The sequence below is a fragment of the Ciconia boyciana genome, chromosome 1 (genome assembly GCF_034638445.1).
Source record: "Ciconia boyciana chromosome 1, ASM3463844v1, whole genome shotgun sequence".
NCBI lineage: Eukaryota > Metazoa > Chordata > Aves > Ciconiiformes > Ciconiidae > Ciconia > Ciconia boyciana.
In genome coordinates this window covers 188,027,973-188,043,424 of record NC_132934.1, presented here as the reverse complement: position 1 = coordinate 188,043,424, position 15,452 = coordinate 188,027,973, and the positions used below count along the sequence as shown (strand labels likewise).

At 38.6% G+C, this 15,452-nt stretch overlaps 1 protein-coding gene across 7 annotated transcripts in view; it reads left to right on the top strand.

Annotated features, from left to right (window-relative positions):
• Positions 1-480: 480 nt before the first annotated feature.
• The window catches only part of ZC3H13 (zinc finger CCCH-type containing 13), a 51,646-nt gene continuing 36,674 nt past the window's right edge, over positions 481-15,452 (top strand). For 2 of the 7 annotated variants that reach the window (XM_072850188.1, XM_072850187.1), the window contains exons 1-4: positions 606-743; positions 6,866-6,991; positions 7,429-7,538; positions 12,943-13,054. In XM_072850188.1, coding sequence (XP_072706289.1) covers positions 6,875-6,991; positions 7,429-7,538; positions 12,943-13,054 — 339 coding nt within the window. In that variant the 5' untranslated portion in view covers positions 606-743; positions 6,866-6,874. Of the gene's footprint in view, positions 744-6,865; positions 6,992-7,428; positions 7,539-8,858; positions 8,981-12,942; positions 13,055-15,452 lie in introns of those variants that run through there. The other 5 variants (XM_072850190.1, XM_072850191.1, XM_072850189.1 and 2 more) reach the window with 5 other exon arrangements.

Here is a 15,452-nt window from a genome sequence, read left to right as displayed (position 1 = left end):
TGAAACGCTGGCACAGGTTGCCCACAGAAGGTGTGGATGCCCCATCCTCGGAAACATTCAAGGCCAGGTCGGACGGCGCTGTGAGCAACCTGCTCTAGTGACAGATGTCCCTGCCCACGGCAGGGGGGACGGACAGATGACCTTTAAAGGTCCCTTCCGACCCAAACCGTTCTGTGATTCTTTCTTGCACCTCAGCCACACTGTTTACCATCCCCACAATCCTGAGCGGCCCAGGCCGAGAAACCGCACTGGCAAACCCACGGAGTCCGGCCAGATGCCTGCGGCACGCCCAAAGCTGCCGGCCCGGCCGAAGCCCCGTGAGGAGGCGCGGGGCGGACAGGCGGCTTCCGCCCGCAGGCAGCCCCGCGCGGGGCGGACGGCCCCCCTTCCCCGCCCTCCCCCAACATGGCGGCGCCGCCGCTTCCGCCCAGCCCGCCGCCGCTGCCCGCTCCCCTTTGACGTCATCACCAGCGGCGGCGCGGGGGGCGGCGCGAGGGCCGCCGGGAAGGGCGCGCGCGGCGGTGGCGGCGGCGGTTACCCAGCGGCCCTGGCGCGCGGGCGCAGGGCGGGAGCGGCGGGCGGCGTTGGGCTGCGGGAGCGGCTGGCGCTCCTCGTCTTCCTCTCCGTGTCGCTCCGCGCTCAGGCCCGGGAGGACGGACTCCCCCCTCGCCCCCTCCCACCCTCTCCGCCCCGGGCGGCGGCGGAGGAGGCGGCGGGGAGCGGCGCGGCAGCGGAAGGAGCAGGTGAGTGCGGCCGGGGGCGCGGAGGGAGGGGGAGAGGGAGGGGGAGGGCCGTGAGGGGAGGAGAGGCGGGAGGGGGCGGGGCGGGCCCTGCGCCCCTTTCCCGTCGCCCTGGCCTGGCCTGGCCTCGGGGACCGGCGGCGGCGGGGCTCGGGGGCGCTCGGCCTTCGGAGCTGCGCCGCCGGGAAGGGCCGCGCTCCCCCCCCCGCGCCGGCAGCCCAGCACGGTGCGAGGCTGGGGGCGCCCTGGGGGCTCCCCGAGGAGGGGGTCGCGGCCGAGAGGGCTGGGGTGGCCTGCCGGGGGGCCGCGGGTGAGTGCCTGGCGGTGCCGGCCCATCCAGCCGTTTGCTCGGGGTGCAGTTCCATCAGTCGGTGGCCGGGCTGGAGTCTGCCTCCCAGATACTTGGATCTTCCCTCTTCGTGGGGTTTTTTCCTCTTTAATGGGGCTCTTCTCCCACTTTCTGGCAGTAAAATTGTTTCTGCTTTATGCGCTTAGAGGAACTACTAATTTCGCTCGTATAAATTCACTCATCACCATTTCTTTAGATAGTGGCTGCAGCTAACTCCCATCCCTTCCAGAACTTGTAGACAGGGCATGTTGGGTTAGGTCTGCTTAGGTCCTCACCTTTGACTTCTCTGCTGGATTCTCCCTCCACCATTGATTTCTTGTCGACCTTCTGCAAGACTGTTTGAAGAACAGATTGTAACAGATAGTGGGTTAGCAGGACCTTAAGGGATCTTGCTCTGGTGGTGAAACACTTACAGTGCCTCTGTGCAGACAGGAGTGGACAGACTCAGCCCATGAACTGAGTGTGTCTGAAAATTAAAGAAGTATGGCCATATGTGACTGTGCCCAAGATAATACACCCTGCTTCTCTGCATGTTTGCTCGAGTGTAACAACATGCTAATGTGGTGATCCAGTTTACAGATTAGAGATAACCTGTGTCCAACAAACTTGATAGGAAGGCTGAGTGAGCTTGGATCTGTCCACACCAGTCTGCATAGACTGTCCCTTAGTCTGGTGAAACATCTTCTTTGAGTACGAGGACTTTGTTAGACAAGATATGGAATGCTGTATACTTACTTTTGTTATATTAGGGCCTGATGTTTTAATTTATTTATTTACATGTAGAAAGCCAACCATGATTTTAGACTTGTGAAAACATAATTAGCAGTTGCTTATCACTACTAATGGAGAAATACCATATGTTAAATTATAGGGATAGGTTCAAATTAATATGGTGATGGGTTAACAGCATGGAGTTGTTAAAGTAAACTTGGAATAATTTCTAGTTTTCTGTCAAACAGGCTTCTTTGTGTGAGTTGAAGAGTGCTAGACTGACATTGCATAAATGTGCAACCAGTATTTGACTATTTTTTGAAAGTTGGTTAACAACACGTTTTACTATTTTTAGCATTACTTTTAGGTAGTAAACTTGTGGAGCTCCTTCAAATATCACTATTTTATTAGTATTGTGACATGGAAACATTAACATTGTAATCAGAAACAAAACCTTTTCAGGTAAAAGCTCTTCATTTGGAAAAGTGAAGGGAAGCACTGACATTTTCCTCTTTCTAAGCTGTTATTTATTTGTCAACAGGTATATTAGTTTATCCTAGAGTGTTATAATCAGCTTGTATCTGAACTTCTGTAGGATTTTAAAATTAAAATTTTGCTTGTTATTTTAAATGGCATATTATTTATCACTTCACAGGTAGGATTTTCTTAAGTGACATGATGTTTAGCCTGTGTGTGGTGTGCATGTATGCATGCACAGACATTGACATGCTTGCTAGTGAGGTCTTGGACTTCTTAAAGAGATTTTATCTCCTTATAGTTTTTTGTGAACTCTGCTTTTGTTCTGTAACATATCAGTTTCTAGTTTTCCTGTAGAAGCAGGATTAATTTTTGCAGAGGACTGGACTGAGTTTTTCTAACAGAAGAGCGGGTGTTTCAGAAGTGTTTCTCTTGATTGTGGCTTATGTAATATCATATTTCTATTGAAGAAAAATGTTAAGCATGTTTGACACCAAAATGCAGGAGTACTGATAATAAACATACAGAATTTCACCAAATATTGTGTCAATCATATCATGCTTCATTGATTTCAGTTACTTGGTTAGTGCCCACTAGGTATACTCACTTCTCTCAAGTCTGTCTACATTTTAGATTTATTCATTAAGTAACACTCTGAGATATATTTTACTTCAAATGGTAGTATATTTAATGTCATTAACAGATTGTCTCTCGCCCTGGAAAGGTTACTCCGTTTAAAGAATAACCTAGATGCATCTGTGAGTAAGTTGTCGTAGTGTTAAAATATTTCTAATTTATTATTAAAGATTCCCGTTGATCTTATTTATGTATGGAAAAGTGATACTTTACAGTTAAAACCTTAGCTATAGAATTTATTTTAGGAGTATAAAGGTAATTTCACTTAGCGGTAGGAAGCTGTTTCAGAAGTTGTAGACACTTCAGTGCGCCTAAGTAGATTTAGCATTGCAATGTCATGTACCTGAAATAGAGAAGTACATCATTTTCTACTTAGAAACTTTTAAAAAAATATATCATAGTAGTAATTATTTGAAATGTTGAAATTTGAATGCTCAAGGCTCAGTCCACACTGATACTCAGTGCAGTCTCATCCATGTGAGTGTTTGATAAGGAGATGGTAGTTCAGAGACACAGGCGTTTGATGGAAAGGAAAATCATTGCACTGTTTGTCAGTGTGGGATGGATAGCAGGACTGTGATCAGCCAGGGTAAAGCAACGTAAGATGAAAATGTGGGAGAATTGAGCAAGTTATGGGAATTTTTATAGGATGTTCCATTTAAATTGTTATTGATTATGCATTAATGTGCAATCTGAAAAATTTGGAAATGAAGCACTTAATTTTTTTCCCCTCACAGTACTTGTTTATAAGCAAGGAAGCTTGTCAGTAATATAAAACTGCCATTATGCATCTGAGATTTAAACTGCAATATTGTTTTAATAGTGTCTGTTTTTCCAACTTGGTTGGTCTTTGAAGAATGAAAATGGGACTGACTGCATTTTCAGATACAGTCTCTCAAATGTAATGTTTGACATAGTGAAAATTCTGCAGTTTGCCTCTCAATAATGTGTCTGGATTCTAATCCTGCAGCCTATATAACGGCTATATTCACTCAATGGTGAAATCTCATGCAGTTCTGATTGCAGGAGTTAGACCCTCATGTGATAGTATGTGCATACAGAAAGTAATATGCTGTGCAGTCACAGCATGCTGTTTTTGTTTGCGTAGAATAATTTCTTGTGAAATATCTCTTCTGTTAATAAAGTATCTGTTCTTAATTGCAAACTGGTGGATATGGGCCAGAATGTAAGGATAGAATTGACAGAATGCTACCTGAAATAGTACATTTTTTTATTTCACATTCCAAGATTTTATTTTATTTAAAATAGGGGGTTTTACAAACCTTAGAAGATTCAGGGTTGGATGGTGTTCTCTTAATTTCCTTATAGGAAATTATCAGCCAAAATATGTGGAAATAGGTAGTTGGAATGAAGTTACCTGTTCAGTTATGATGGTATTACCCCCTTCATCTTCTCCATGTTTATAACTATCCTTTTAAGCCTAGTCATCATCATAACTTCCTATAGAAGTTAATTCCAAGAAGGTACTATTTGCTGGGTTAAAAGTAACATTTAAAAAAAGATGTTTTGCCTCTGTTTCTTTGAAAATAAAAGGACATTCAAATTAGGAGGCAAAATGAATGTACATTTTTTGTATTTGTATACTGCTATCATGTCAGTGTGTACTGTACTTATGTATTAGATGCACTCATTTTATGTCCTTCATGTGTTGAACCCTCTCCCTATGCCATTGCCAGTGCCGTTCTTCTAACCCTTTTTATTTCAGATATGGCTCTTTTTACTGTAAATATTTAAACTAAATTCAGTATTTGGTATATGATCGTCTTACTAAAAATACTTTTGCATATGTCAGTCAATTTTTGTGTCCTCTATTAAAGGGTGTAGCTGCATGAAACCTTACAAATTAGTGGGGTTTTTTGCTGAAATACAGTGGGAAACAGTCCTGAAATGGAAGGGTGCTCAGCTAGGTGAGATGTGGTATTGTTTTGCTTTCTAACTTTAATGGTTTATCCTGTCAGACTTTATAACTATTGCTGCACATTGAGCTGTCCACAATGACTCCTAATTATTTTTCTCAGAAGACTGGACTAATTTGAACTCATCGAGTATTTAGATAAAATCATTTCTCCTTGTGTGCATTACATTATATTTATTTGCATTTCATTTGCTGTTGTATTACTCAGTTTTCTAACTCAATTAGATCTTTCTGGAAATCTCTATTCTCCAGTTTTTACTAACCCAAATAATTTCCTACTACTGGCAAATTCTACTGTTTTGCTGTCTGCTTCCACTAATTGATGTTAACCATTGTTTTTTATGTCTGGTATACACCACATGGTTAACTACTACCCTCTCTGAGCATCTTGGTTAACGTCTTGGTTATCTGAACCTTACTCATGAGATACAATTATTCAGATAATCAAAGGCTTGGAGAAGTAGTCACTAGAGCTGAGCTGAGAAATCTCTCAGGTGCATAGTGTAAGCTTTCTTCTGTTGTTTATAAAGGAGCTAAAGTGCTTAGCAAGATCTTCAGCACAGAATTTTGTTTGTAGAAAGTGCACAGGTGTCAGTCTTCTAGGGAAGTCTTGTCATTGAAGTAACCATAGGATCCAGATAATGAGGTTTCACCAAGGTACAAGGGAGAAAACCAGGTATTATCAAAGTATCGAGTGTAAAATATAAGTTACAGCAGTATTACGTTTTATGTACATTTGTCTGCATTTATACATTATAAATTTTTTTTGCTGTAGAAGGGGACCTTACAATCTGAATGCTATGGGAAAATATTGCTGATCAGATCAGTGAAAATTTGTATTAATCCAGTCTGGTGGGTGTTAGTTTAAATTTGTATTATTCTGACTGTATGGATGAGCTTTGTGTCATTTGTAACCTGTTTGTGTATGAGAAATTAGCTTAAGTGTGTGTGTTCTAAATGCAGTGACACATGGATAGGAGCAGAAGAGACAGCAGAAGGGTAGGAGATTAGTGTTTGGCTAATCGTGGTATACTGACTAACAAGCTCTAGAATGATGACACTTTGCAATACAACAAAGAGGTGGTTTTTTGAGCTGTATATAATTTGTCCAGCGACTGCCAGATTTATCCAAATGGAATTTATTTCTTTGTAGATCAAGTAGCATTTAAAGAATGGACAATAGTTTTTGGAGCCTATTTTGCCCTTTTTCTACAACCTATCTCTAGTGCTAAATATGTATCTTTTTTTTTTTTTTTAAATGGTTTTCTTTCTGTGTTCAATAACTCCTTCCTTTCTCAGGTAAGATAAATTGTGACTTCTTATTTGTCAAACTTATGCTGTATTTGCTTTAAAATCTGTTTTTCTTAATGAAAAGGAGTTACTTCTTGAGAAGCTTAAGAAATGTATCACTGTTGTGGGTTTTTTGTTTTTTTCTAAACTCAGGTGGTTCCAAATAGTTGTAGCATACAGACCAGTAACAAACACAGACTGTGGATGATATCAAGGTGATTTTCAGTAGGTTGTCACACACAACAAAGCGGGGGGAAAAAGGAGCTCTCATTTTTGGAGATTTGTTTCTGAAAATGGGAGCCATTTTTAGTGGTCAGAACCTGTTTCTGAGAGGTTGGTGAAGTAACATTAAAGGTTTTTCACTTGAAGTCACTTGAGTTCATGCACAAAAAATACATGACGAAGGAAAGCATTTGTTCTGTGTGGTGTTTGCTACCTAAATGAATAACATGTCATATCATCTTTCCCAAAGGGCAGCTGAAGAATCCAAAGCAGGTCATAAAATAAAATGAAAAATTATCATTACTGGTGTTCAGCTGACTAGTTCAAATCAGAGCCTTTCCTTGTTATTAGATACATTTCACTCATTTATGACTTCTTTTTCTTTCTTCATCACCTCTGCAGCAACTCTTACAACGTATATCATACTATTTCATTCGTGTGAGTTCAGTGTCAATAGCCCCAAACTGAAGGATTTTACCGTTTTGCTTTTTTTTTTGGTTGAAGTAGTACAAAATGTCAAAAATTAGAAGGAAGGTCACAGTGGAAAATACCAAGACCATATCCGATAGCACATCCCGAAGACCCAGTGTGTTTGAAAGGCTTGGACCCAGCACTGGAAGTACTGCAGAGGTGAGTTGTAAAAGTGTTCTTTTTTTCTTCCCCACCCTGGCATCTTCTTTTCCAGGATTTAGGTGGTGGGAAAGAGTAGCTCACAAGTACCAAATACTCAGATGTCACTGATGTTAGTAAAGGTGAAAAGAACTCCTTAACGCATGGATGTTCAACATACTAATACTAGAATTTTCAAATAACGTGTGTTGTCCCAGCTTCTGGAGATGAGCAGTAGTGCTGTACATATTAATAGTATTTCCACCAACCTAAATTTTTCTCTGCCAGACCTGATGCTCATTGTTGATTTTTTTTTTTTAAATTAGTTATATTACTGGTGGACAGAAATTACAGATAAGTGGGAGTTAATGTGAGTCATTTGTTTGTTCTGCCACACTCACACCAATGGTATTTCCAGAAATGAGTGTGAAATTCACCCAGTAATGTCTGTCTCTTAGACACAGTGCCGTAACTGGCTGAAGACTGGCAACTGCCTCTATGGGAACACATGTAGATTCGTACATGGCCCTTCACCACGAGGTAAAGGCTATAGCAGCAGTTATAGAAGGTAAATCAAGAACTCACTTTGAATTCTTCACATGCTGTAGGAAAATAGCTTTTGCAACTATGTCTTCTGTTTTTTGTTTTATTTTTTTTTAAGTGAAATGCTGTGGTGTGCCTAATGGTATGTTTTATCAATAACCAATTGCATTGTGAAGCTGCTCAAAACAATTAATTTGGCAACTTGCAGTGGGTTTTCCCAGGATTTTTGTGTGTATGTAGCTTTAAAAAATGAATGGAGTCCGCTGGGTGCAGATTAACTTCTTATATTACTTGGAATGGGAAGTTCGAGTACCTTAGTACATTTTTTTTCTTGCATAGCGTCACTGCAGCTTCTGATATGCCTTTCTGTCCTTTACTAAAATGCTGTTTTGCAACTACTTACAGCAGTACTTACATACTTGCAGCCCTTCTGCCTTCGCTATATTGCTTGATGAATAAGGTGTCTATCCTTTCTCTCCTGTTGTGAGAAAACACTTCTCTTCAAAACATAGTTTTGACTTTGTGTCAGTTATAGAACAAATGTCCTGTATCATAGGAGGAGATCCAAAAAGTTATTTCATTTTTCACAAGAGAATATTTTTTATTATCTGCCTCTTCATATGTTACTATAGTTTAAAAATGCTGGTTTTTTCGACTGTCCTTTGTTTGGCATAGCACCTTACTTAACTGAAACTAAATGTGGAAGTAAGTTTGTAATATTCTTGCTATAAAGGACAAAAAGATAGTATAGTTTTAGTATAGTACCTCTCTGTATGAAGGCTTCACATTTTATGAACAACTGTGCTTTGTAATGCTACAGTAATGTCAATGTTACCTCTAGATTATGGACGGGCACACTGAAGCATCAAAGTATAAAGCAACAACAGGAAGGTTGGCATGAGTTTAGGGTTCTGTTTCTGGTTCTTTTTCCTGTTCCTGTGGCATACTCTCAGGATGATCTTGACTTTGCTTGTTTGATCTTCCATTGCTTCTATGGTGGTAGCAGCTGGGATACAAAATATGTCACTGAGTTTAATGTTTCTTTTGGTGTGTAAAAGATTTTACTCTGTTCTGTACTGAATGTTCCAAATGGGAAAAAGGAATGATTTACTGGTAGAGATTAAATTTTAAAACTGTTACAATGTCACTTTCTCCTTGCTTTCAGTGTTTGGAACACTCAGTGCGTAGTTCTGCTTGGTCATTTGAAGAAAAGTGACATTTATTTTAATGATTAAAGCTATGTTTCTGCTTCACTGTTGCCACTGACATTTAAGAATAATGTTGATTTACTTCTTTTTATTGCTAACTTTTTCTTACTAGGACTATATGAAAAAGTCAAAGGACAAATCTTGCTGCTTAGTTGCCTGATACATTCAACATTTAATAAAGGTGTTCTTAAAAATAAAGAGGGGGAGGAAGTCCCTACTTACCCACACACACACCCCCCAAAACAGACAAATGAAAAAGGTATGCCTGTCTTCAGAAGTTTCTACTGATAGCTCTTGGCCAGGCACAGAAAAAGCTGTTTTATGTACATAATAAAATGTTGGTGTTTTCATGCCATTTAACATTACAGAGATTTTTATAAATTTTATCCAGGTATTTTGAATGCAACTTTATTGGCTTCTTGCAAGCCAAGCTAATGCTGCTTCCACATCAGTTCAGTTCAAGCAAGTACTCTTGTTGAAGTAGCTGGGACAGCATAATGGCGGCATGTCTATGTGTGTTCAGCCAGGCCTGCTGGTGAAGTATTTTTGTCTGCTTTGCAAGCAGTTTGGTAGGACAAAGCACGTCTTGTTGCCTTTCTGTCTTGCCCCTTCAATTTCATACCTGTCTGAAATAAATATCATTGTTAATGGTTTTATCTGACCATAATGCCTCCCATAGTTCTGAACATCACCAGACAGTAGGAAAACTTGATTCTAAAGTGTGAAAAAGACTCTTAAATCTAGTTTCATTATAACTCCATTTCAGCATTAATGCTGCCTCTCACGCATGAATTTTAACCTTGCTGTTATAAAAATAAAACCTAGCATGTTTTTACATACAAAGCTTTCCTGATGAGGATATTAAGAATTCAGTAATAGACCTGCCAGTCTTCCAGGCATCTGAAGTAAGGAGAAGCTATCAAGGAGAGAGCTGCGTGTAAACATGCTGTCCCACAAGGAATTTTGCTCTCTTGCTCCACTCATAGATTGTTGGTTAGTTGCTTGGCAGCTTCCTGCTGGTTCTTTTATACTGTTGTCAGGATCTATGCCATCATAGCATCCCTCTCTTAGCCTGTCTGATCCTCTTCATTCTGGATCGTTACACTGGATTTAAAAACTAAACCAGTGGTAATATTAGGTAAGAACGTATGGATTTTGCAAGGTTCAAATATTGTTGTATGGGAAGCTGAAAAACGGGACAATGTTTCATGAGCATTCAATTATAATATATACATTGTACATAATAATTGTCATCTGCCTATACACGCATTTGTGCACACACACACACACATACACACAGATATTCTCAGAAAGGTGTGGTGTAATGTGTGCCTGTTGCTAGGTAGTTGTTCCTGACGCTGTATGAGGTACAGAAGCAAATGGAGGCACTGTTATGAATGTGCATTTCCTAACTGAGCCGCTGAATATGGAGAACTGAACTGTTGCAGGAAGTAATGCTGTTTAAAATCACTTAACTGCACTGCTTAAAATTTGAAATTATTAAATTCTGCATTTTAGGCCTTATTTAAAATGGCCCAGCACAAAATTGGGCCCAGCACAAAATATTAAGTCATTAAAGAGAAATTTTTCATTGAGTAGTTTTCTTCTTTCAGTGTACAGGGATAATTCTGTGGAGTCTTTTGTGTGAAAGGTTCTACCAGTTGCAGTCTAGCCACATCATCTTAAACTGTAGAGGTAAAATTGTAGTTATCTGTTGAAATTCAGCAGTGTGCATTACCTGGAATAACCAAAGATCCCTTTTGGAGGGGGAGCGGGGGGAAAGTTATGTAGAAAAGAAGCCATTGTGTAAAATTGCGGTACATCTGAAAGAAAAATCAGCTAGTAGACCAACTTGTTTTTCTGTGCATTAAGCCAAAGTATCTGAAAACAGTCACAGCTTCCTGAGTAATTATTTCTTAAAATTTGACAATTTTTCAGTCTTATTTTATTAGACTTTTTGGGGGGTTATGATGCTTTTTGGGAAGGAGGGGTAGGATGGTTGCCGTGACTTCACTCCAGTGTTCTCCTAAAGCTGAAAAAACCCCCCAAACCCAAAACAACAAAACCAAGCAAAAAACCCCACCAACAAACCTCAACCCTGAAGCTATAGCTTTTTTAATTTCTGTGATTCTTGATAACTTGTGTAATATTTAAGTAGATTTGAATAATGTTTTAACAAAATAAGTTTTTTCTTCCTTCCCATACTGAAAAAGGTTTTAATTGAGGGTGAAATGGTTTGGATGTTTTTTCACTCCAGCATATAGCTTTTAAAAAAAAAAGTATTAAGATATCAGGCATCTCTAGAAAGTACATGAGCTGCATTCAGTGTAAGTTCTCTTGCTTTCTCCTTCAGCTACTGGGGTTTTTCCTGAAATTGCTCCTCTTGAGGAACAATGTTATTAGTACGTTATCTATAATCTTTTTGCCTTTTAAATTAATTTTCAGTTTCACAAATCCAAATCCTTTGTGCCATAGCTGAAATATTATTAAAAATTAAGGCATTGAATTGCCACTTTAATGTTGAAAGACAGTTTATTTGTTGAGGTAGCTGATGGTTGGAATGCTTCAGAAATCTTTTGAAGATGGGGGGAGGGGAAAAAAAATACCTTGAATCATAACCTTTGCTAAAGCCAGACACTGTAAAGATGATATAATCATGCATGCAAATAAGATAACTTGTTTATTTTTGTATGCTGGATACTATTTCTTAGTGCTGAAAGAAGCAGCACGCTACTGTTTTGTACCTTTCCTCTGATCTAGATTGACCTGTATTTACAACTTCATGAAGAATTAAATGCATTTAAAAATGAGAGAAGTCACTGGTCTTTTTCTTCTTAGATCCTGACACTTAACCTTATGATACAGTTTAAAGAATTAAATATAGATAACATTGCAGAAGAGGAAGTGGAAACCAATTACTGTTTTTCAAATATGCACAGGTTGAAAATGAAATCATATTAATTTAGATTTATGTATGCATAAACTGTGAAAGGCAGTTTACCCTTTGTGTATTATGTGAGAGAGGAAGGATGGGAGAAACAACACTTTCTAAATGGAAACCCTAATTCAGTCTGAAAAACAAAACAAATGCAAATTTCATTATTCAAATATTACATATAACTCTTCTAATCAACTAAGGCAGCATCAGTATCTCTTTATGATTCTTTAGTGTAAACTGATAGGTACAGATGCAGTACTTCCAATACAACCACTTCAGAGAAGAATCTGTAATTATGGCTAGCAGCCATCACAGAAGTACCAAACTCAATATCAAGCCAGATTTATATGAAGAGAAAATTTGTTTTCGTGAACTGAAAGATCATTTGAAGCAGCTCCTACATCCCCTTTGCTTAAGAACTTGTTTGAATGCAAGAGTTGTTCTCTTTTAACCCATAAGGGATAAATGAACTTGTGAATTCATACTAAGAGGTGACAAAATTATATAGATGTCTTGTGGTAGTGTAGGATGTTTGCCCTCCCTTCCCACATCACAGTAATACCTTTTACAGAAAATATACCTTAAAGTCACATGACTAGTAGAGTTCATCCAGTGTTTTATAATTAAATAATTATGTTACTGCAAGATGGAAAATGGAGGAGGCCTCCAAGAGTGAATGTCTGGTGCATGGTCTTGCAACAGTGTTTTTTTGTGTGGCAGTCTCACCAAGGTCATGGGAAGATGGCACCTCGGTCATGTTATCTCCACTTGCAGACTTCATCTGTATTCAGAGTTGTGCTTCTGTCTGACTATCATTGCTAGTCTACAGTAGTTTGACTCGGCATTAACTGTATTTTTTAATATATATTATATATATATATTAAAATCGGTGCAGCTTAGAATATGGAGAAGGCTAAAGATGTATTGAAAGACTTGGTAGGAGTGATTGTGAAACACATTTACATGATGGTCAGAAAAAGAAGATTTGTTCTGGATTGGATCACCTGAAGCTGATCTAGAGTGGTAACTGCCTCATGCCATATATACATACAAGTAATTTTTCTTCTTAGAGTCAAGTCTTCCTTGATGTTCTGAAAGAGTTGGTTTTTTAGAATGCTTAAGCCCATTAGAACAGAATATTTTTTTATTAATTCACTTTGTTTCTTGGTGGGAGGTTTAGATCTTTCTGTATATACTGATTAAAAAAATGATTACAAGACAGATTGTATTGGTATAAAAATAGTCCCATAGAACTGGTTATATTATGTTTCTGTATTATACAGGTCACCAGAAAGACCCACTGGAGATCTTCGGGAAAGAATGAAGAACAAACGTCAAGACGTTGAGGCAGAGCCACAGAAACGAAGTACAGAGGAATCATCCTCTCCTGTTAGGGTAAGAATGGAGTTTGCAGAACTCCAGAATCCCTCAGTAGCAGTTGGGCAGTGTGTCCTAGAAACCTGATTGTGGTGACTTGTAATATTTAAAATGTTTTAATGAACTGATCGTTTTGTATGTAGCATGTGGCATATTTTATTATGAAGTGTCTTAATTGTATTATTTTGCAATTTTATAGCACTTTCTGGTCTTTTGGTTCCCAAAGATTTTATAAATCCCGTAGACTAAAATATGTTATAAAAACTGATAAACAGATATTTAATAACAGTGCAGACTCTTCGATTATTACCAAGAAAGTGTATTAACAGTTGTTCCAATCATGCACTGTTTTTCCCCCAACACTTATTCATATCCATTTTTTACATGCATCCTGACTCCAGTTGTTCATCCCAAATTTGCTTTTGATGAGACCATGCAGTTACTGTTGTGCTGGTTCATTTCGCCTTCCTCCTCACATACTCGTGAGCCATCCCAACTGCTTACTTTTGGATTTTGCAGAAAATTCATTCATTATTGTTTTCATTTTCTAATCCTCTTTCTGCAACTCTATACCCCTCAAATATCAGAATTTACTTAAATTGTGTTATCTGTTCCTGATGTTACAAACAAATAGGGACAGAGTTGGTAGTGTGATCCTGCACCTGTGTAACAATAGCACTAGTGTATTCTTGCGTCATGTTTTTTAAGACCATCTTCATATGAATAATGATTAAAAGTTTTTATTTGTGAAAAATCAGTTTTGCTTCTGCAGGTATTAACAGCATTCTTTTTTTTCCTCTTGGTCTGTTCCTACTTGCTGTGTAAAATGAAATTTTATGTCAGGTGTAAAGAAATCAACAGCAGCTGCTATCATTAAATTATCAGAATGGCTTACCTTCCAATCATGTGTTCAGTTGCTGTTAATTTGTGTAAACTTTCAGTCTTTTTACTCTTCTACTTAAATGTGTTTATTTTCGAATAGTTTGAATAAACTGTTCAGTTATTAAGTACATGGTTGGTGGGAAAAGTGTTTTTTTCCAACCGTTATTAAAAATTTACTGTAACTTCTTCTCTCGTGGTACAACTCTAATTTTGATGTCATTCTTACTTTTGGTTAGTTAACCCTGCTTTTTTATAGTGTTCTATTAATGTAATAATAAAATATTCTTAAACAACTAAACCCCAAGTAAAGGTGAACTGGAAGCAGAAATCAAAAGGAATTGAAGAATTAGTGGGTCTGTTAAAAGTACCAAAGAATTATTTACAGGATAAGCACACTGCAGAGAAAAAAATACTCTGCTTCAATCTCATAAAACAGAAGGCTAGGAAGCCACTGAGCTTTTGTATTAGTTGAATGGAGGCAACTGTCAAAATACGGGATATCCAAAGAAAATATTCTGGAACAAATAGATGAAGAGGGACAGGCGTCAAGAGTTGCATTGCAAGGAACCAGGATATCTAAAAGAACAGAAGACCGAAGTGACTGAACTGCTAACAAAAATCTTGCTCCATCATTAGAGCTACTATTATGGTGGAGATCGAATACCTGATGTTTCCACCTCTTATTAAAGCTTTTGGGATACCAGAGGAGCTGGATAAGAAATCTTAACTTTGTTTTGAAATAACGGAAAGTGGCTTGTTCCACAAAAAGTTTCATAATTGTGTTTTAAAAAAAAAAAAGAGCAGCACTGTTCCTGCAGACAAAATTTGTGCTTCACCAGTCTACTAGCCTGGAACTTTAATGGAGAGTAGCGGCTAAGAGAACTGTCTGATACAGGTGAAACATTAAATAGCTACTTTTGAAACAAGGCTTTTGAGGCATATAGATAGTCAAAGAATAGCAGGTATAATATTGTCAGGTTTAGAAGCCAGCTAAGGGGAAAACTTTAGATTAATTTCAAATGATGAAGTTACAGAGGATGCTATGGTGCTTCATCTAAAGAGCTATAACTTTTTAAGAATGTGGAAAAAATGTTGGACATCCCCAATGTAAAACTTTGCAGAATATATGAAAACAGTAGTTGAGATTACTAAAGTCTGAGGAATGTCACAGAGTTTGGGGAAAGATAGTTTTTGGCAGTACAATGGCAGATGAAACTTGGTGTTGGCAAGTGCAAGGTAATGCACAATGAAGAAAGTATTTAAAACAAAAAATCATGAATGAATATTTTAAAAGTAACTGAAACCATCCAGTAGAAAAAGAAGTTATTGTGGACAGCTCAATGAAACCATCTGTTCAAAGTGCAGTCACAGTTGTAGAAGCGAACGCTCAGGTACATAAAAATGGAATAGAAAATGATCAATATTATGCTGTAGAAGTTCATGGTCCAGTTTTATTTGAAATGCTGTTTGGTTGTGATCACCTGTATGCAAGAAAATACAGTCGAAGGTCTTTTTGAATGGGCAAGGAGGTGAG